The sequence below is a fragment of the Haliotis asinina genome, chromosome 4 (genome assembly GCF_037392515.1).
Source record: "Haliotis asinina isolate JCU_RB_2024 chromosome 4, JCU_Hal_asi_v2, whole genome shotgun sequence".
Taxonomy (NCBI): Eukaryota; Metazoa; Mollusca; class Gastropoda; order Lepetellida; family Haliotidae; genus Haliotis; species Haliotis asinina.
The window spans coordinates 1976798-2000548 of record NC_090283.1 but is presented as its reverse complement, the minus strand read 5'-3'; the positions used below and the strand labels follow the sequence as shown (position 1 = coordinate 2000548).

Sequence of the window (23751 nt, the reverse complement as noted above, 5' to 3'; positions counted from 1 at the left end):
ATTCCACTGTATAATATTGTTGGAATATCTTTTGGGGGGATTTACTGGGGATCTACCCAGCACCCTTTTAGAGGGCGACAAGCTATGTGCCCTAGAATGGACGTCTTCAGATACGTTCATGTCTTCAAGTGATCCTTATTTATTGAACAATTGAATTTTATTTTCTGACCCTTTTGGGGCTCTGCCACTGAGTTTTTTTGCAAAATCTGGCTTTTTACTTTTAGCTTTAGTGAGACTTTGTTGAGACTTTGTTGACGATTGTGAAGATGATTCAAGATCGGGTGATGTTTCTGATTGTGTTTGAGAGGGACCAGGAAGTGATTCTCCTGTTTGAGTAGCTGTAGTGGGTGAGAGAAGGTTGGGATTATCCGTTGTGACCCAAGTTAAGTCTGTCTGACAGCTGGCAGATACAGTAACTATGCTAGATGTTGTTTCAGGCGTTCTTTTTGGCATTGGAAGCATAGCTTTCTGTTTGTCCCGAGCTTAGAACTTGTCTTTTTGCATCAGCAAAGCTGATGTTTTGAGTGAACTTTATTTTATTAATTGGCAGTTGCTGTTTCCAAACAGGACAGTCCTTAGAGTAAGATGGTTGGTTCCCTTTACAGTTGACACATTTTTTAACATTACTGTTACAATCCTCTGTTGTGTGGGTCTTTTCACTGCAGTGAGCACATACAACAGACAAGGTGCCCGAGTTTACTCCATGGCCAAACTTTTGGCATTTGAAGCACCTGAGAGGATTGGGAATGTATGTGTCAACATTTAGATTGCAGTAGCCTGCCTTGACTGATTTTGGAGCAGAAGGTAAAGAAAAAGAAAACAGATATGTGTTGGTTTTAAAGGTTTCATTGTTTTTACGAGTTGAAAAACGTTTCACATAGAGTACACCCTGATCTCTCATCTCAGACGCGATGTCTAATTCCGACATGTCAGCGAGTAATCATGGTCTCGTGTTGAGTGTTTTGTGGGCTGTGATGGTGACGGGAATGCCAACAAATGTTTTGGTGTTCAACAGATTGCTTGATTGCTGCTTTTTGGCACACTCAACCAACAATGCACCAGACCATAATTTTCTGATAGTCTTTGCATCTCCAGCAATGCCTTGGATTCCCTTAGACACAGCAAAAGGGTTTAATTTCAATGGAGTGTTATCTTCTGTCTCAATAACTAGAAAACATGGCCAGAAATCGATTGGTTTGGGCAGTCTGAGGTCATTGTCAAGAGGATCTACTTCAAGCTGACGTTTGGTTTTCTTCAGAGGAGTTTCATAAGCCATGGTTATTTGGTTTGTATTTCATCATCCGAGCTCCCCGCCCACCACGGAGTATCACAAGGACAATGATAAAAACAAGTGGGGCTCCAACATACAGCACCAAGGATACTCAGATGATATACTCTAGCAGAGGAATTATAAATAATTAGTCCACCAGATTGGCCCATGAGCCACCGCCTTCTGGGCATAAGACTCTAGGCAAAGATCACAACGACATAGTTCAAAATGAGAAAAGTTTTTGATGAACAATAGAGTCAAGACCGAAATTAAACCAAGTCCAAAATCAATTTTGTGCGATCAAATGGATACAAATCATGCACAGGGCTTGGCGTGACCAGCCGATTGGTTGAACCGGGCCCATTCAACCACCCGTCTTGGTGAAGTAAGGGTCGAAGGGGTATGTTGGGCAAAGGGAACACGATTACAGGCCCCCAGTGCCCTCAACCACCAGGATCCCCTCCTCCACCGACACAGGGCCGCAACCCACGGCAAACGGCTTGGTGGACCAAATATCCCCCCGGATCGACTACGGGGGTGTCGGCGAGCTCTTGGCGTTACCCAGCACCCACCACGAGGAGGTGGCTCGCCACGGGTGCCAGCAGAAGCATTAAAAGGATACAAATCATGCACAGGGTTGAAGCATTAAAAGGTTAACAATTCTAACAGGCTACCCCATGAGCCACCGCCTTCTGGGCTTAAGACTCTAGTTCAAAACATCATATTGAAAAACGTTGACATTTTCCAAATTACATTTGTGTAATGACATACAAGTCCATACACAGGGCTTGGCATGACCAGCCGATTGATAGAATCGGGCCGATTCTACCACCAGTCTAGGTAAAGTAAGGGCCGGAGTGGTGTGTTGGGCAACAGGAACACGGTTCAGGTTCCTACTGCCCTCAACCACCAGACTACTGTCCTCCACCGACAGGGGACGCAATCTATGGCAAACAGGTTGCCAAATTCGATCGCTCCTTGCAACCAGCAATGGGGGTGCTATGGAGCTAGTTGACCCGGGAACACACGGGGGTTTGAACGGTTCTTGGCGTTACCCAGCACCAAGTCTGGCTTGCTTCCTGGCATCAGAGTAACTGAGACGTTTCTCACTTTTTAGTTTCTGTACAGTGGCCTCATATTTCCACACAGGACAGTCTTTAGAAGATGCCATGTGGTCACCTTTACAATGTAAACACTTGATGGTGTTTGTACATATTTTACCATCATGACCAGGCTCTCCACATCGGAAGCAAGCTAACTTGTTCCTACAGGAATTTTGTCAGTGGCCAAACTTCTGACAGTTAAAACAACGAGTAGGGCGTGGGATAAAGAGATCAACTGTTATTGATTGAGTTAATATTTAACGTCACATCGGCAATATCTCAGCCATATCGTGACGAGAACATTTAATACTGAAATGAAATATATATATATATTATAAAACCTGTCAACGAAGGACAGTAAAACAACTACAATATCACAGATGAGAATATAAAACTATTATTACGGTTAATAATTTACCGTGACAAACTATTTAACAAATCCCCAGCAAAACAGAACAAAGACAAGTTGTTTACGTTGAAATTCTATATTGTTAAACCATGAGAGCGAGATATACAGAGTCACAATTCAATATGACAATGCTGATTACAAATACATTTCAAGAGAGACAAAATGTAAGTCAGTGGGTCACGAAAATACAATATATCAAACTCACCAAAGTCTTGATGTGAGAGGGAACAGCTATGGCAAAATGTAAACAAAGCGATCGGTGCCACAGCAGATAATGTAGACAGGATTTCAAGCGTGTTGGTAGTATATCCAAGCGTGGCAGAGAAGTAAATCCAGCAGATATGAATGAATATCAGTGAGAGTGTCGCCCTCCACACGGCAACCAGCCTATTTATATATAAACTAAGCCACTTCCCGAAAGTTCGGGCACAAACTAACATCGCCAACACTGTAGAATGGTCTCGAAGCAGTATTCCGGAAGTGAAACATTGAAAATTAGGAGCAGGTAAATTCCGGAATGCCAGAATTCTAAAGGTGTTGACCAGATATTAAAACGAAATGTGACCAATAATATTTACTATCCAAAACACCAAACATTGTGACCCAATAACAATTAATACTGAATTAATAACAAAATACACAGGGAATACACACTCGTAACACTATACCTAAAACTGTTTATCTATAGAGGACAATACAATATAAAAATGGGCTATAGATTGCTAACAATTGAAGGTAGATCACCATGCTAGGGACCATGGGGACTTACAGTACCTTTGCTAGCTGCATGGACCCTAGCTGGATTTACATCATCCCCTCAGCCATCAGCAATTTGGGAAATCTAGCCATGCAAATAATATATACATATGGAAATTAATTAAGCAACACCAAATTCAAAGACACATAAAAACTTAACAAAGTGTAACGAAGTAATTTTGATGATTGATTATTCAATTTTGATGTATTGACATACAGCATGAGCTTTTCATGGGTTGATATGACGCGCGTGAAGCTTGCACAGCGCACGTGCATTGCTTTAACCTCAACTTTCGAAAAATGCACTTTTTCCCTGGGGTGTTTACAAGCGCAGGTTGTCGATTGCATTCGGTTTTTCATTCATTTCAATGTCATGGCACGTAGGAAATTATCAGAGGCCACTCGTTGGCAAATAATCGGCATGAGGAATGCTGGTATGTCTCTAAGACAAATCGGGACTCAAATCGGACGACATCATTCCATAATTTCAAAACTTTTGAAAAAATACCGGGCCACTAATGAAGTTAAAGACCTGCCTAGACCAGGAAGACCCAGGAAGACCACAGTCCGGGAGGACAGAGCTTTACTGAGACTTGTACGGCGCAGGTCCTTCGACTCGAGCTCTCGGTTGAGACAGGAGTGGCTTCCAGGGAGACCCATCTCGAACAGGACTGTTCGGAATCGTCTGAAAGCTGCAGGATACCGGGCAAGGAGGCCAATCAAGCGACCCAGACTGTCTCCAGCCCATAAGGCAGCCCGACTGGCCTGGTGTAATGACCGTTTGCACTGGAACATTGCCTCTTGGAGGAAGGTCCATTTCTCAGATGAGAGCCGGTTCTTGCTGCACATGGTGGACGGTCGTACTCGGGTCTGGAGGCAGAGGAACACAGCAATGGCTCCACGGAACATCCAGGAGACTGTGGCCTTTGGGGGAGGTTCCGTTATGGTATGGGGGTGCATTTCCATGAACTGCAAGTTGGATATCATTACCATCCGTGGCAACCTTAACGGTGTTCGTTACCAACAGGAGGTTCTTGACAGGGCTGTGGTACCTCATTTTGAGAACCATCCTCTGGCAACGAGACCCATATTTATGGACGACAATGCTAGACCTCACAGGGCGCATGCTGTAAATGATTTTTTTGCGGCAAAATGCAATTGACAGAATTCCATGGCCTGCCATGAGCCCTGACCTCAACCCCATTGAACATTTGTGGGACTTTATTGGCCGTCGTGTGAGGCAGAGAGACCCACCAGTCCATAATCTCAACGAATTGACGGCTGCCCTGCATGAGGAGTGGAACAGGATCCCCCAGAATCAGATCCGGAGACTCATCCAAGGAATGAGGAGGCGTCTGGAATCGGTGGTGCGTGCGCAGGGAGGACACACTAGATATTGATGAAAGTCGGTGTGCAGACTCTCAGATGACTGTTCTTTCTTTCCATGTGACATTTGTGTTAATACACCTGACAACAACGTCTGTGGATGAATAGTAAATTGTGTCCATTTTTTCATGAATTTAAGACAGTTTTAAGAATTTGGATTTCGTTGCAATAAAGCAAAGTCTTGATACTTTTTCCCTTTAAGTTGTTTGTCAGAGATCGTCTGTTGAATAAAAAAGTGTCAAACTATATCAACCCGGCATATTTTGATTGTCAGAACACTTCAAAGTTGCTCCAATAGAAAAAATTGGGGTGTTGCTTGATTAATTTCCAGGTGTATATATGTATGTATATCATGTCGCCAGTTGTATCTGACATCACCATATATACACATCTTACATATATATATATATATGATGATGTCAGATACAATTTTTTCATACATGATTTTTGTATTTACACAACCCATATACTGCTCTATGGCCTACCATTGCTCAAAATCTACGACAAAGACATGTTAGATAGGGCGACAATGTGACAACGCGACATATTTTGACCTTGGAAAGTGTCGCTATGTCGCCTGTCGCACTTTGGAGGAACAGAGAAAATGTTACTCAAAACGCAACACGCGACATCGCGACAATGCGGCAAATGGGTGAAATGTCGCATTGTCGAACTTTGATTAATATTCACCTCATTTTGCTTCTCGGATTCCATATGTCCCAGACATGTCAACCATAAAACCATGAAAAGATAACTTTATTGGAGCCTTGAGTTGGAACACACACTCGGAATTTTTCTTTAACACACCATATTCAGTAGTGCGACAGGTGTGAAAATATGTCTTAAATATGTTTAGATTATAACGGTATATGCACTTGACCAATGCTGTTTCCACTGCAGTTGACCCAGGAAAAGAAGACACCGAGAAATGCTGCTACCATGCACAGTACCCTTGTGACAATCTTCGCTCTTTACAGTGGGTATCACAACTAGCAGCTTCAAGTTTTAACCGTTATTCTATCTCTATGTAACGTACATGTATGACAGTAATGACAGTAAGATGGGTAATGAAGTACTTTTGACAGTGTTCATTCTCAACGACTGATACAAGCCGTTATCTGTATATGTTTTAACACGTAGCTGATTACTATAACATCAAACTATAACGTACTTGAAGGGATGTACATGACAACTTGTTTTCGTTGCAGTTATTTTTATTACAGCTGATAAAAATTGCCCGCCGGGACAGTTCGGTAAAAACTGTGGGAAAAACTGTTCCTGTCACTGTGCTCTTTTTCACCAAGCTAAACACTGTGCGAAAGCTGACGGCGAGTGTTCCGAGGGCTGCATTATTGGGTGGCACGGTAACCAGTGTGATCAGGCTTGTAGTAAGACCTGTGTCAGTCACATCTGTAATCAACACAACGGTCACTGCACTAAGGGCTGTCAGGGTAACTTTACAGGGGACTACTGTAACATTACTGCCACTCTGCAGATCAGCGATAACAACGGTAGGTTTATACTACTATCGACAAGGAAATAAACTGATGTTGGTAAGGTCATTATGATGCCTATTGTACTGCAAATATGTACATTATATAATGTCAAAGTACAAAATACCAATAAAAAATACGATGCAACATCACTCATTTGTGACAGCCTTGTAGAGCTTAACGTTTAGCATGTCAGCACATAGTACAATTTCTTCATCAATTGGTAATGAATGATCTTACCTTACATGATTTCCCAAAGTGGACATTGATTTTGTCATTAGAACAAAAATACTTCTGTAATACCTATGAAGGACAGGAAAACAGCTGGTAGGGAATACAGTTTCCCCATAAAATAAACCACATACATGTTAAAACTACACATCATTTTATATGAAACAAACCGTAGTTTTGGCGACACACAATATCAACAGATGCTCGGCCGCATTACTGGGAATCACAGGATTTTACAGTACTTCTAAGTCATCCATAACGTCAAGCTGGATTTACGTCAAAACAGTTAGTGTTTCTGCTTGCATCTTGAAGCACTGTTGAAGCTCACTAACACTAAATTTCAAGAGCATCTCGATTACCATTTCTTCGTCTATTAGAGACTTTATCCTATTAAGGATCCATCGCATCGCAAATGCTGTTCTCTGATATCCAGTATGCCAAAGGTCTTGACGTGTCTTAATTCACCTGGAAATGGAGCACAAGTGTCGGACTACAGCTAGAGCTACGTTCCTTGGTCATTTGAAATTGTCAGAATACAAAGAGATTAAGTATCATTGGCTGAAAGTTCATTTGAACAATCAAGGTGTAGATATAGAGAGAACATTCAACCCAGAGACAAATTGAGCGTTGCGCCCCTAAGCAATAAGCCCTAAATCAGTGTCTTGAACAATCGTTTGCTGAAAAATGAATGACGCATTGTTTCATATTATGTTGTCAATAGTTCCCTGTCAATGTGAGGGCGGTAGCACCAACAACACTATCTTGGCACTGAGTATCGCCTTGGCGATAGCATTAACAGCTGCAATTGTCTTTATGTGAGTCGTATATTTTCATTGATACCGTAACCCTTCACATATATTTTATGAATACACACTGCTATGTAGAAAATAGTGGGCAAAGTGTATTGCTTTATCCCAGATATCCCATGTGGGGCAAATGTTATAAGTGGAAGTGATGAAAAAATATGCTCGATCTGTGTATCCCTTTTTTGGCCAGTCAAATGTTTTCGTCTTTGGATTCACACAAGAGTGGATTTTGCGAAATGGATGCGAATATCACGTTAGATCATCTCCGATCAGTTCATATTCTGACAACGTTAATTGACGACTCCATATGTTCCATGGACAAATACGCAAGCTCGTCTGTCAGTAGATGTTTACAAGCTGTCATAGCATGTGTCTTCAGCAGTAATTTCATATATTTCCAGTGCTCTTATCGTCAAGTCGAAGTTTTTCTACAGACACGGTAAGCTAAGCAGCACAGTAGGAAAGGCATTAGGGTAAATTCTTAAGCTGGAATAGTGTGTGTGTGTGTGTCTGTTTGTGTGTGTAGACTTTCAATAGATGCTGTATGCCTTTAGCTGCAATATGTTTTCGTCAATGTAGTAAGGAAATGCATCGTTTTATTAAAATGCTTAACAACTAACTATATTTCTTTCTGGTGGAATATTTTATGTCCGTTGCAGGAGGTACCCCACAGCCAAACACGCCAGAAAGCGAAAGTGTAGAAACATTGTTCCACCAGGTATGTTTTTTTTGTGCAAACATCCATTTGAAATCTCAATGAAGTGTTATGTGATGTGCTCATGTTTGTTAATCATTGGAAATGACCCTACTCGCTTTGATGTCTTTACTGTAGCCTGGAATATGTAAACCGGTAAAAAAGCAAAAGCTAACCATAGAGAAGCTGTCACATTGCCTTGGAGGTAAATGATTTACATTGCTGAGTCCATGTGCACACATCTAAATGTGAAAGAGTTCACTGACTGTCTGCTGCCTCTAGTTCTGGTGGTTGTATCGCCGGCAGTTGGTTAGGTGGCGGTTACTGAACGATATCAACTCATGGTGACAACTGAAGATTAAGTTCAATTTCATGATCAAATTCCTAAGCTTAGATACTCATATCTGAAAGGATGACAGTACAACTGGTCACCCTGAGTGTTCCAATGTCGTGTCAATCCATCACGCAGTGTTAAAAAGATTGTAATTAATGATTAAGCGCTGTATTCTTTACTGCCATCAGATGTGATTGGATTTCATACCTGAAATATTATCTTGAAACTCAGGAGAGTGAGTCAGTTTAGGTTTACACCACAGTCGGCAATATTCCAGCTACATGACGGTGGTCTGTGCAAACCAGACAATCCAGTGATGAACAGCCAAATCAATCGAGCCTGATTACCCAGTGCCGTTAGTCGCCACTTACGACAAGCATGAGTTACTGAAGACTGATCCTAACCTGGATCTTCCCTGGGTCCTGATCCTCTGAATAAAGATAACCATATCAATGATCACCGCGCTTACAAACCAATGTATCAAGAAATGTAGCTTGTGTTTTTTTTCTTCTCTTCTGTGTGGGAGAGTGGTATACATGATTGAAATTGACGATACTGAAGTTCTTTTGAGGTTCTTTTGAGGTTCTTTTGGGGAAATGTAAATTCAAATAAAACCTTTTGTCAGGACTACGTTCATGTTACGATACAGACTGTGTGAAGTCTTCAAATGGCTCGTCCGCGCAGTAAATCTTCATAAAAACAATACAAAGCATTCATGATATTTGCTTTGTTGAATAATAGTTTTGGACACATACTATGATGTTTTAACAAATATTTAGTTGTGGATATTTTGTGTTTGTCTATGGTTGAGAAATGGACCGAATATTCTTCCTTTGTTTTAGAATAACTAGTATGCAGCAGCTTGGCTTGAACTACAGCTTCATAATCACGGGTACGTTCCCATAACCTCTCTTGAGCTCTCGGTGATTGGTGACTAAATATAGGTCATATGCCTCATTTGTCTCAGAAACATAAGACTTTGACTGGATCTAGGAACAGGAAATCATTGTACAGACTGATATGTTGAGGAGTTTGCCGTGACAAACGATGTAAGAAACCCCCAGTGAACCAGCAAAACAGAACATAGACAAGTCTAAAACATTCGAATTTTGTATTATTTGGCAAAGAGAGCAATTTATACAAAGTCACAAGTCAATTTCACAGTACCGATTTCAAGCACAATACAAATGAGAAAAAATCTAGGGCAAAGGGTCACAAAATATATAGTAAACTCACCAAAGTCTTAATGCGAGAGAGAAACAGTTATGCAGATTGTAACACAGCGAACGGTCTGACGGCGGCTATGAAGATGAAATGTTGGCAGCGATTAATGATGGTGTATACTCCAGTAATGTGTGAATGATCCCCTAACACAGGCAATTAGCCTTTATCTAGACACATTTATTTCCCGAATGTTCGAGCAGTTACGGCCATCCCCAACACCGTAGAGAGATCTAGAACAATGTCGTCGCCTCGTGTTTAAGGGAGGTAACTGTAAAATACTGTCTTAGAGGCGTACTGATTAAATAATTTTTCCGTAGGAAATGTGACCCATAATAACGAACGCTAAAACCTTTACTACTGTGACCCGATTAAAACTACAGCAATAATAATAAATAACATCTCAAATCACGGAAAATACACTCTTATAACAAGATAGACATTCTGGGTCATGACAAGATTCACGTTAGTGATTTTATTATAAATGTATAACTTGACTTAGTCACGATATGACTCACTCGTAGCTCACTCACTCACTCACCGTAGTGATTTATGTATGTCTTTGTAAGGAAATGTTCTGTTTTGATATAGAGATTACTTCATTCACAAGCTTTTTGTTTTCAGTATTCTTCATCCCCCTGCTTGGATCTCAATCTTGTGAGAACTGTAAAGGGGAGACATGTGACTCACGTGGAATATGCACTGACGGATGTAAAGCAGGCTACACAGACAAGTACTGTCAGCATCGCTGCCAGGAGACGTGTGTCAAACTTAAATGTAAAGTGGACCACGATTCGGGGAAGACGGTCTGTAGTGACGGCTGTGAATATGGTTACTGTGGACCTCGTTGTAAAATACCTTGCCCAGACGGCTGTCTGGCGTGTGACTGGTATCACTGTGAGAACTGTACACTTTGCAGAGCGGATTTGTACGGTAGTAAGTGTGAACATTCCTGCTTGCAGAAATGTAACGGCTTTGCCTGCAGTCTTGATGGAACCTGTTCAGACAGTTGTGTAGCTGGTCGTTATGGTGCCCACTGCAATATGTCATGTCTGTCCGCCTTTCAGTCATGTCATAGGTTTACTGGTCAGTGTCAACAATGTCAACACGGACATTTCGGTGACCAGTGTCAGCATCTGTGCCCTTCGTGTCTGAGAGCAGAGGAAGAAACGTTGTACACGTGCAGGTCGGGATGCAAGGTGTGCAGCAGTCAATCTTACCCTGAATTTCAACGTAAGTAGCATTTTATGAGCATATCGTCACGTCGCATACGTTCGATCGACATGTAACTTCGATCACCCATTTGGAGTGATAATTCTCCCGATACGTAATGATAACTTTCAGGATCTGCAGCTTTGATCTTCTAGCTACACCGCTTCCGTTCGTTGGGACTGGAAACGTTTAATGTCAAGTTGAAAAGTTATAGCTCATATTCAGCAAACAATTACTTTTTAACCCTGAATCAATAAGGCAACTTCATAAGCTCAAATAAAATGTACATTAGTATTCATTTCACACATTGTAAATTGACACCACACCTGTTTTCTGGTTGTGTACGGTTCTGGTCTAAATGTCACATGACTAGACACGTGATATCCTTGTCAAAATTGTAAACATTGGAAACAAGTAAGGACCTTTTCTTATTGAAATCGTAGTATTTCCGTCAATGTTTACCTGATAAGATTTGAGCCTGTGCCTCATTGATAATTACAATTTAGGCGAAATATACCCACCCTACAGACAGACAGACTATTTCAGTCAGGAGGCCACTGGCCCATAATACATAGAGATAAGTCTACACCTTTTACGTGCACATATCGGAAGAATGTATACATGCAAATCATTTGTTTCTAGAATTTACAGTGTTGTGAATGATTGTAAGGTGATGTTGTACATAGCATCATAATTTTCATTTGAAACTAATTTACCATAGTGTGTACAGTATAGGATTGGATTTGACTCTTAAATCTTTATAACAGCCACACACAATATAGCACGGACCTTTTCATCTGCATCGGAGAGAGACATACATTTGTTTACTCTTAAATACTCTTTACAACATTTGAGGTGCGCAGCCTCAATAACTTTACGATGTCAGTGCCCAAAATTTCTTCGCCATAACAGCGTATAGGTACAATTAGACAAAACTTCTAAATTAATCATAACCATATGTGTTACCATTTTTCTTCTTTTAAAACTGAATACTGATAATATTGCTTTGTGAGCCTGAGATGATAATCATGGTTGTGCTTTGCTCCACACAAGCTTGGGTGTGAAGATAATACCCAGATATCAGTAAAAAGAGACAGATTCTGTAAACTCTTATAAAACTATTACTTATATGATCGTAGAGGACCACCATTAGGAGAATCTCTGAAAAAGCAATAAAACCACCTTTTTCTAGGTCAGTTGTCTTGACAGTGAGAGTATGCTGTACTTCAGAGTAAAGTTTGTTTGTTTTTGTTTTTGCTTTTTTTATTTATTTAAACAAAATTTTATTTCCATTAATGTTTACATTATATCTCATGTAACTGACAACTGACATTCTGGAAAATGGAGAGCCAAGAGCCCATGAGGAGTATATAAATGCTTCTACGTGTTACATCTTGAAAGATTCTAAGGAGAAGATATTAATTATAAAACATTAATGATGAGTCAAAAACAAAATAAAATACGGAGCAGCATGTTAATTGCATTTTGTATTTATAGGTTTTTTTTCCGTAAAGCGGTTAGTTTCAGTTGTGTAATTATGAACCGATTTTATGATGTTTTCATTGTCTAAAGGGGTTAAATCGTCATTTTAGTAAAGTGTAGTATGCATGTTGAGGCGATTAAAAACAAAGTATTTGTCAAGTTTAAACTGGGCATAACGGGGCATGACAAAGTAATGGGTACCATCTTCTGTTATGGCCACACGAACGAGTGGGATCATCAATCAAGAATCTGTCAAATAAGTGTGTATTTAGGTCACCACAACCTAGCCTAATTCTAGCCATAAGTGCAATGTATGCACAATCTGAAGAAAGCTTGGTTTCTGTGGAAATCAGTTGCATAAACCTAGGTAAGGAATCTACATTTCTAATGTTAATATCAAGTGCATTTTATGCTTAAACAACAGAAGGCAGGAAAGATAAGCTATGCTGGGATAAGTGCCCTGCATTTGTCTGAAAGTCGTTAGAGTTACGAAGGTTGTAACCTCCTATGGTGGAGATAATAGGTGGGACCCATAAAGATAGGTATTTAGTAGTCAGTCCATTCACCATTTTTATAATAAATGCAAAACTATGGAAATATCGTAGGTCAGACAATGAGCAATAACCCGTTTCCTTGTAAAGTTTTTTCCATGACTGGTTCCTCGTGCTGCTCCACACACTGTTCGAAGAGCATCCAAGTGTAGGTTTTCCAGAATCTTTGCTTGTTCTTTGTGACAGTTATACCAAACATTATCGCACTACTCAAATATATGTAGGATAAAAAAATTCTACATACTTTCTAGCGTTCTTCTATTTATCCTATATTTTAGACTACGCAAGCGGTTAATTAGTGGGCTCAGTTTACAGAACAAGATAATCAGTGTGTGTGTGCCATTTTCCATCTTCCTTCCAAGAACAGTCCTAGGTGTTTATGATTACTCACCTCAGGTACAAGAACACCATTCATTCGAGAGGTAGTTTAAGACTAGGGTTAGATTTAGTCGAAAATAACATGGCATACGAGTTACGTAGGACTAAATTTCACCTGTCATTTATCAGCCCAGTCTGTTATACGTTCTAGGTCACTTTAGTTATGGTTATATATTACTCATCCGTTGATATCTCCGTTGAAGCTATGAACATATGACGTCAAAGAGCAGTTATGACGAAAGAATGCTAACTGTAATTCTTCAGCACATTTCGATAAACCAAACATTGCCATCTGCATACAGTTGTTACAGTGAATAATTTCTCATTACAAAAGGTAAAAAATCCCTTGTGAGCTAGCATAAAACACTGACAAGTCTGTAATTTTCAGTAATATGTATTGAGTAAACAAGAGCAAGATACAAAACTTCACAATAGAGGTTTCATGTACAATGCAGACACGTAGTGGGTCACAAATATTATATCAACTCACGAAATTCTTGGTTTGAGAGTGCGAAACAGTAATACTCAGTCTGAATGTAACGAGGACAGGTCAGCGGTGATGTAGGTTAAGCGTTGACGAAGGCAGATAGATGGATGTAACCCGAATGATGACACATTCCAGTAAAACTCTGTGTATACGTCTGTGTGTTAAAACAATAACCAGCCTTATATATACACGGTCACTGATTCCTGAATATTCGAGCACTTTGCGACAACACCACCACCAACTTTCTCGCAGGCTCTCGGAAGTAAACGCAACTAGTCAAGGGAGGCAACTCTAGAACACTACCTTAAAGGCCTGCCGGTAAAATACTAATAGCACTGACCATTTATGATACGAAATGGGACCCATAACATCTATCACTCAAAACGTTAAACATTGTGACCCAGTAATAACGATCGCTTAATGAATAATATGATTTACAGAAAATACACTCTCGTAACACTGTTCAGTAAAGCGGTTTAGATTTCGGGGTCTTCAATAATTACATATGAGGAAGTATCATCAGCAAAACGTTTTACATTACTCATTATCCCATGAGTCAAATTATTGATGTAAACAAGGAATAACAGTGGTCCTAAAACTGAGACTTGAGGGACTCCAGCCAGAACAGGTTTATAATCTGACATGTAACCACTAATTACTACAGCTTGTTTCCTGTGACTAAGGTAGCTTCTAAACCAGTCCAGGAAATTACCGCTTATCACTGTTGATTTTAATTCTACTAGTAAGCCTTCGTGCCGAACACAATCAAAGGGTGTGCTAATATCACAGAGTATAGCACAAACTATAGTGAGGTGGTTATGATTTCATTATCCAAGAAAGAAATTATAGACATGTTTTAATACACATTTTTCAAATATCTTGGAAAGAGAACATGACAAGGCAATCTGTAATTATTGCAATGGCGAACACTGTAAGAACAGACTGTTTCCATTGGCAAGGAAATCAGGAAAGACGTAGGGATCAATTGAACAACCTACATATATATTTTTTTCTAAAGCAAATTCCCAATATTATCTGAACCTTTAGCTTTGATAGTATTCAAATTTATTATAATACATCACAGTTCTTTTTCTTCCAGGAAGAGCTCATTAAGTTTATTTGCATGCTCGTGTAAACTGGAAGGTTCCTTCCCGGGTTCTTCAACTTTCGCTTGTTGAGTAAAATAATCATTAAATGCTTCTGCACGATCATTGGGATGGTCAAGAACAGTCACGATAGGATCCGACTGAGTATATGAGTTTGTATTGTGTTGTATATACTTTTTCACTAAGCACCACCATAATTTAGAGCCACGTGCAGAATTATGTCATCTGATTTAAATCATACGCGCGTTTAGCTTTCCTAACTTCGGAGTTGACTTTGTTATGTTCTACTCTGAAGCGTTGCCAATCTACCGGAAAATTTCTGTTTTTAGCAGTTTTATGCAAAAGATTTCTTTTTCTCATTAGCTGACACAAGTGGTCATTCATTAAAGAACAATCCGCCGGTCTAAGAACAATCTCTTTGTGGTGTATGTACTGACCGATCAGGTGTAATAATTGGGAAATAAATAGTGAAACAGTTGTGTCAATATCGCTGTGGTCAGTAATATTTCCCCAATCAGCAGCGGTAATACCATCACTCAAGCCAACATAATCTGCATGGAAATCACTCAAGGCAACATAATCTGCATGGATGTAATCCTATTGAATTCGCTTATACGATTCTTTGTGTGACTTTCCAAACTTGAGGGAGACAAATACTGGACTACGGTCACTGCATATTGCAGGCAGAACAGCTGAATCATATACAATGCCATAATCAGAGGTAGACAAGATCAAGTAGAGAACTGGTGGTGTCTGTTACACATGTTGGTTCAACAACAATTTGTGTTAAGTTGTAAAACAGTTACAAGCATTCAATTTTATGATTACATATGTTGAGTATACTAGCGTTGATGTCACCCCTACAACAGTCATTATGGTGTTTTTACCCGCAGACTCCGCGAATGATTCACCAGTCAAGTGCCAGTAATAATGCCTGAGTTCCACCCTATAGAATGTACTAATCAGCAACTTATCAATTTTTACAGTCACCTCAATCCACCTTCTAAGTTTGGGAGATACTTAAAGTACAGATTATCCTTAACGTATACTGCTACCCATCCTCCCCTTGTAGACCTATATTTACGAATCGGTGGATGAAAACTCGCTATCATAATTTCGTTATTAGAAGTTTCGCATAAACAAATGATATTATTATTACCATATGATATCATATTCTGCTACTAATAGGTCAGCCTTATCCTTTAAACTCCTTATGCTCAAATGCCTGAAGATATCTGTCACACTCGTGCATGAGCACGGCTGTGAGTGATATCAGTAAGTGGGAACGAACTAATGATCACACAAAAACAAAAGCAGCAGATGAGTAAACCACGTCCTGGATAGATCTATGGCCACGGAAAAGAGGGAACACACCTGCAGCAAAGGTCATCCAACTGTCTACGATGGATTTCACCAGGATATATCACCGTCATTGTTGTACGCTGCAAGAGAATATGGTACATAATGATTTTGAGGATTGTGTCAACCAATCATAAAAACGTCTTTACTACCGGAGGCCTGCGGAATTCTGACTAACTCATGCACTAGCACGTCAAAGATTGAGATCGATAGGTTGGTGGAGTCCGAATAAGAAACACACTGTGATTGGGTCTATGGCCATGGATGAAAGGACAAACACACGACTTCCCCATGTGACAAAGTAAGGTCATTCAATGAAAGTTTATTACGCCTCTGGCAAGGTACATAACAAATCACCGTCAATATTGTAAGCTAAAGCCACAACTATGAGAAGAACAAATAGCATAAATATTTAAATACATGTAATCCAGTGGCACGCGCTGTTATATCTTCTTCATCTGCATCATTAGTCATTCAATAAAAGTTTACTACAATACAGTTTACTTTTTCAGTAAAAGTTTACAAGCGTGTTACAATATCGTCCGCAATGGATTGCTCCAAGACTCATCAACGTCTATGTTGTACGTTCACACGACCACTACAAGAGAATATGGTGCATAATAACGTTGCAGATTGTATCAGAGGACCATATGAACATTCCCATGGACTGTGTGCCTGTTTGTCTCGCCTGGAGGAATCTGGAAACAAATTCTTGTCGGATGTCTTGTCATGAATGACATGTGTCACGAGGGATCATCCGATGAATGTTTTCTACGCATCAAGCATGTTACAATTATCGTACTCTCATGTAGATCACATGAGAGCACAGCACCGTCATATCACGAGCTGACGCGATCGCTACAAGAGTCAGATATCATGATGTAATTTAGCTCCGAGTATTCCAGATGTTCGTGCAGTTACATTTCATCATCTCGACACATGACACCCACATCCTCGGAGATCTGAGACAATTTGACCACCACTTTTAACATCAAGGATTCTTCAAGTTGAGCAAAACTGCTGAGTGTGGGATATTCGAAGTATGTAGTTGTCCTTCTTGACGAAGATCACACCACCTTTAGTCCAGGCATCACTGATTTTGTCATCGTTAACGAGAGACCTGCATTTGGCAGATATTTTGAATCGGGCTTTAGTCAGATTCCTTTTGAGGAAGATCTTATTTGAAAATTTCCATCCTTTCAGTTTTGGGCGACTGTTTATGAATTCCTATTTTTTTCTGGTAATGTAGAAGATGCACCACAATTGGTTTAAATCAATGCAAGTTCTATACTCTACGTAAGATAGCGTGTACATAGCAATTTTAGGAACTTCAAAATATCCAAAGGACATAGAATAATTGTAGCATAATAGTATTACTATGTTCGTGGTTTCTCAAATGATTTACCACGTCAGTGTAAAACATACAGCGGAAAATATGTAGGATTAACTGCATGTGTCACATCTTCACAGACAGGGGTTCTTACAGAGGAACTGGTGAGAGTCGAGTTAGTGGTATCAGGTCATTCCTTTTCATTTGAGTGACTGTGCAGTTGCCTTTCCCCGACTCATAAATGGAACCAAATTGAGTGAATAACGGGGTGACTTTAGTTTTGCGCCGCACTCAGAAATATTCCAACTATACAGCAGCGATCTTTAAGTAATCAAGTCTGGGTCAGACAATCCATTGATCAACAACATGAGCATCGATCATGCAACTGTGATGCGATGACATGTTTCAACCAAGTCAGCGTCCATGACCACCTGGTCCCGTAACTCGTCTCCTACGACAAGCACAGTCGCCTATTATGGCAAACATGGGATGATGAACTCCTGTTCTATCCCGAGCCTTCATTGGTCGGAAGCAAAATGAGCCTTGGATATATGCAACTATATTTCGTAGGTTTACACTCACACAGAAATGTCTCTTTACTTACTGGACTTAATGTCACATGTTGTTAATCGTCTTGTTGAAAAAGCGATTATTATTTTGCAATGTCCCTGAGATTCTGTGACAGTTATACTGTACATAGGTGATTAGCGTAGTCTCACACAGTTTCTCCAGGTTTCCACCACTACTGCTTTGTGGTACAGAGCTCAGTAAACCAAAATATATGTTTACGTGGTATTTGATTGGGAAATTGCTATATTGGTATAAAATCAATACGGCATTAGCTAGTTTTAACCGGAGTAATTGATGCACAGTTCGTATTTCTGACAGTAACTGACATTATTAGATATATACCTAATTTTGCAGAATACAGTTTCAAAATGCAAGAACGCCAAGAAAGACTGCTTGCAACAATACTGTCCATTGTGATCGTCCTACTCACCATTAATGTCGTGTTCATCATCGTGGTGTGTTGTGTGTGTTGCCGGAAAAGAAAGAGGTATGGTTTATTACAGTGTTACTCAGTATATATATCACAGAACGGGGTGCACATGATAACTAACTCTTCAACGACTCAGGCGTACAAGCACATTAAAAACTTATTAAAGTTATTAAATACGCATAAAACCTCTATGTTTTAATTGCATAGCTTTTAAAGGCGTTCTTGGTTGGGTTTTTCTGTATTTAATGCCCTTCCTGTACCCAATACAAAGAGTGAATGTTATCTTCTGATACATGAAAACCACAAATAATAGTTCTTAATTATTATACTAAAAATCGAACTTGTTGAATTTATAATGGAGGCCATATTTCAAGTATTTTTGCATACAAATATTATATTTGCCAATACCAGGCTAATTACTGTTCACTGTTTGGTTTCAGGTCTACGTGGGGTAAGTATTAGCAAGGTGGTTGAATGTAAGTGACATTGAACAATGGGTCCGTGTCAGAATTTGCAGCCTTCAAGTTACAAGGGATATGTCGGATGCAGCTTGAACACCCTGTGAACTTGTGGAGGTATTTCATAATGGTATGTGAACATCAGACTACTTCAAATAAGGACAACTCTATTTCTATTTTAATTCTAGCTGTAAAAACTGGTTTACTGAAGCTGTCCAACAGTGCTGCTTTTGAAAACATTTGAAGAAAACATATTGTGACGTATATATTATGGTCCGTCGTTCACTTTTTCTTTCCGATATGTATGTTCCAAATTTTTTTTTCGCACGTTTTTATCTGTAGTGTACAATTCCCTGGACAGATACACAAAAACTGCTTTAGAATAGAAATTCTCCACATGAATTCGTGGAGAATCACGTTCTGATTTTGAGTATGCACTTTTCTTGTCTGAACTAGTTGTCCGAACTAGTTGTCTGAACTTGTAAGTAACCTTGCTGCCAAACTCCTGGTGACGTGTGACATCATTACACTGAAACCAATATGAAAGACTCCAGAAAACTAACAATTTTATAAATTTCTTTTCGTGGACTGCCTGAAAAGAGCACGTAAAACACACTCGTCAGAAAAACGCTCACTCGAATATATCATTGTCTTTTTAAATAATCAAATATGTACGTGTGGAATACTTCAAGGGACATTTTTTGCGATCTCGACCTTTGGAATTTCAAAGAAAGAGTGCCTTAAGTGCGAGAATGCGAGGTCGCGAGAACGCTTTCTCGCCATCTCGCATGCTCGTGTTTTTGGTACAGAACACTGTTTTGGTCAAAAGTCGACAACGACAGAATGCGACTTTTAAACATTCTGTCAAATCTCGCAATCTCGACTTGCCACATAAAGCCACAAAAAAAAGCAACCGAAATCACGCAAGTACGACGTTTCAGTTTTTCACGTTCTCGCGATCTCGCGTTTTATACGCTGTCGTCCCTCATTCGTGATATCACAGGGTCAAGGCGCATGCGCAAGCTAGTAGTAATGTGGTCATGCTTCTTTCATGCTCTTCATTGCCCAGGTGGCATTTAAGAAATTTATGACATAGCTTGAAAATACTATGACATTTACATTCACGAAGTGTAGGGTAGTGTATATGAGTCCGCTCCCGTTGTTACCATTTTCTACGTACTTAAAAATCCTCAACAGGTCCTGTATAATTTAACAAACGAAATTGTGAACATGCTTGTCCAACATAGATGAAAACATGAAAGTGTCTAGAAACTGAGGAAAATGTTTACGTCAGTGAGTGATAAAATAATGGTTAAAACCGCAGCGATTCACAGCTTTTCGCAGCAACACCGTCAGTTACAGAAATAATCACAGACCAGTGAGCTTCTCCACGCTGTAATATCATAGACGTGTCACAGCTACTAGCACCGGTGAAATAAGACTCCCGACTAGCTGTTGCATGTGAATTATTCAGACGACATCAGAGGGCAAGACAAATACCCTGTAAACATTGCATGAATACGATCACAATATCTACTTAATTATCACAAGGGTATATATTATCACGGATTCATCTTTACACCATCATTGAGAAAAAGGGATACAACTGAATACATGTAAATCATGGTCACATGAATATGCACAGTACAATGATAGCGAAATAAACGCATTGATAACATAAGTTTCATGTAATGTTTTCATAGTTATGAAGTCAATGAGTTTCAAACAAACTCATCAATATTGGTTACAATTAATAGCAGACAAAAAATATGTTTGACACATTCACGTTCATAATTCATAAGGCACCCATGAAGAGCCATCTCCTCGTGGTGGGTGCTGGGTAACGCCAAGTGCTCTTCTCCCGTGTGGACCCGGGGCAGAATGTGTCCACAGCACCCCATTGCTTGTCGTAAGAGGCGACTAAAGTTTGCAACCTGTTTACCGTGGGTTGCGTCCCGTGTCGGTGGAGGACGGGAACCGGGTGGTTGAGGGCATTTGGGCTTTTAACTGCGTTCCATTGCCCAACACACCGCTTTGGCCCTTACATCACCTTGACGGGTGGTTGAATGAGCCCGATTCAACCAATCGGCTGGTCATGCCAAGCCCTGTGCATGGACTGTCTATGTGTCATTGCACAAATTTGATTTGGAATTGTTTTAAGTTTCGGCCTTGGCAATACTGGTAATCTATAACTTTGATTGTAAATTGTGATAATATGAACTTTGCCTAGAGTCTTTTGCCAGTAGGCGATGGCTCATGGGCCAGTCTGGTAGACTAAGTATTTATAATTCTTCTACTGGAGTATATCATCCGGGTATCCTTGGTGCTGCAAGCTTGAGGCCCGCTTGCTTCAGCATTGTCCTTGTGATGCTCCGTGGTGGGTGGGGAGCTCGGATGCTGAACCATATGACACCAATCATGGCTTCTGAAATACGCCCCAAAAAACAAAACGTTTACTTGAAACTGACCCTGATGATACTGATCACAGACCGTCTGCATCGATTGAGTATTGGCTCCTGAAAGGACACCATTAAAGCTTAACCCCTTTCCTACATCCAAAGGTATTCACGGTATTGCTGGGGATGTGAAAAGTGAAAAACATTAGACGCTTGCGTTCGGGTGCACTGTTAGTTGAGTGCACTAAAAAGCAACACTCAACTAACCTGATGAAAATTACATCTTTCGTGGGTATTCCAGTCGACTTCTCTGCTCACAAAACCCTGAACACAAGCAAACGTATTGTCAGAGATCGCGATCGACTGTTCGCAGATATGTCAGAACTTGACATAGCATGCAAAATGAAAGATCAAGGCGTGCTTTATGTCAAGCGTTTTTCAACCCGGAAAAATAAAACTATCCGAACCAACACCTATCTGTTTTCCTTCTCGTCTCCAAATACTCCTAAGTCAGTAAAGGCGGGTTACTGTAACATCCAAGTTGAGACATACATCCCTAACCCACTCAGGTGTTTTAAATGCCAGAAATACGGACACGGTGTATCTACCTGTACATTGTCAGTTGTGTGTGCTCACTGTGGTGAGAAGACACACACAACAGGAGATTGTGACAGCGATTTTTAAAAATGCACGAACTGCTCAGGTGACCATTCATCTTCTTCGAAACAGTGTCCAATTTTGAAAGAGCAAATGGCAATAAACAGAATAAAGTATACCCAAAATATCTCCTTTTCTGAAGCAAAGAAACTGGTGAAGAGATCTGACCTCAAAGAAAGTTATGCTACAGTAGCAAACTCATCATCTGTGTATGGCTATAACAAAGTCATTCACAAGCTGCCAAACTACCTTGACTTGGGTAAACTGCGATGCTCCACAGTTTTTGTACCCTGCTACGTCAGCTCAGACCGAGGAATCACTTCCTAGTACCTCAAAGTCTTCTTCTGATCACAAATCATCATCTCAGTCACACTCAAAGTCTCAATCGACAGCTGATAGTCAACAAACGGTGAAAAGTAAACCGAAGCCAAGGCCTGATGCTTCAAAACAACAAAGTGGCAGAGCTCCTAAAGGGTCAAAATACGGGTCTCTTGAAGACATGGACATTTCTGAAAACGCCCATTCTAGGGCACATAGCTTGTCGCCCTCCAAAAGAGTGCGGGGTAGATCCCCAATCAATCCATCCAAAAGATAGTGTATTCCAATCATATTGTACAGTGGAACTGCAGAGGACTGAGGACTAATTTACATGAATTACAGCTATTAGTCCAAGACTTTACACCTTCAGCAATATGTCTCCAAGAGACATATTTAAAACAAACAGATGCATTTGACCTTCGTCATTTTAATGCATATCATCGTTTTGCACCTCCGGGTGGTGGTAGGACCACGGGCGGATCATCCATTCTACTCAGACAAAACGTTATTCAAAGCCCTGTTTAACTTGTTACTAATAGGCAGGATGTTTCAGCGAGAATTATTTTACATGTAGCGTTTACGCTATGCTCTCTATGCATCTCGCCATCTTCGACGTTTGCCAAAACTGGTCTATATGACCAACTCCCGAAGCCCTGTATTATAATGGGAGATTTAAATGGGCACAACCCACTCTGGGGTAGTGTAACTACAAACACTAAAGGTAAATTGCTGGAGGACTTCTGTTCTGACAATGATATATGTATTTATAATGATGGTTCAAACACATATTTACACCCTGGTACAGGGACTTATTCTGCCCTCGATTTGCCACTCGCAAATTCAGAACTACTAAATGAAATCGAATGGTCAGTCCACGATGACCTCTGTGGAAGTGACCATTTTCCTACTATATTAAAAGCTGTAACTCCATCTGATGTTCCTCCGTCATAAAGGCGGAATTTTAAAAAGGCTAACTGGGCTTTATATGAAACACTATGGGCTGAAAAGCTGAAACCTGAACGTTTTATTGACGTTCCTGATGCTATTCTGAAGTGCTTTTCTGATGACTTGAACTCCATAGCTGATGAATGTACACCAAATTCCTCTGCAGTTCCACATATTCGAAAACCATGGTTCAACGATGACTGCAAACAAGCTAGGGTGGGTTTGAGTGAGTTTAGTTTTACGCCACACTCAGCAATATTCCAGCTATATGGCGGACACAAGCAAGGAAGGCAAGGGAAAAAGCAGAACATTATTTCCGTCGCCATCCTATGGTGCATAATTTGAATAAATATAAAATTTTAAATGCTA

General features: G+C 40.1%; 1 protein-coding gene across 6 annotated transcripts in view; it reads left to right on the top strand.

The window, feature by feature from the left end:
* The window catches only part of LOC137280706 (ankyrin repeat domain-containing protein 7-like), a 160196-nt gene that overhangs the window by 118292 nt on the left and 18153 nt on the right, over positions 1-23751 (top strand). The window contains exons 2-9 of one of the 6 annotated variants that reach the window (XM_067811924.1): positions 5825-5900; positions 6133-6435; positions 7370-7463; positions 7856-7893; positions 8114-8172; positions 9325-9374; positions 10328-10936; positions 18533-18670. The exons of 1 other annotated variant lie outside the window; for it this stretch is intronic. In XM_067811924.1, the coding sequence (XP_067668025.1) occupies positions 9335-9374; positions 10328-10936; positions 18533-18670 (787 nt within the window). In that variant the 5' untranslated portion in view covers positions 5825-5900; positions 6133-6435; positions 7370-7463; ... (1 more) ...; positions 8114-8172; positions 9325-9334. The remainder of the gene's footprint in view (positions 1-5824; positions 5901-6132; positions 6436-7369; positions 7464-7855; positions 7894-8113; positions 8173-9324; positions 9375-10327; positions 10937-18532; positions 18671-23751) is intronic. 4 more of the 6 variants (XM_067811926.1, XM_067811925.1, XM_067811927.1 and 1 more) reach the window with 4 other exon arrangements.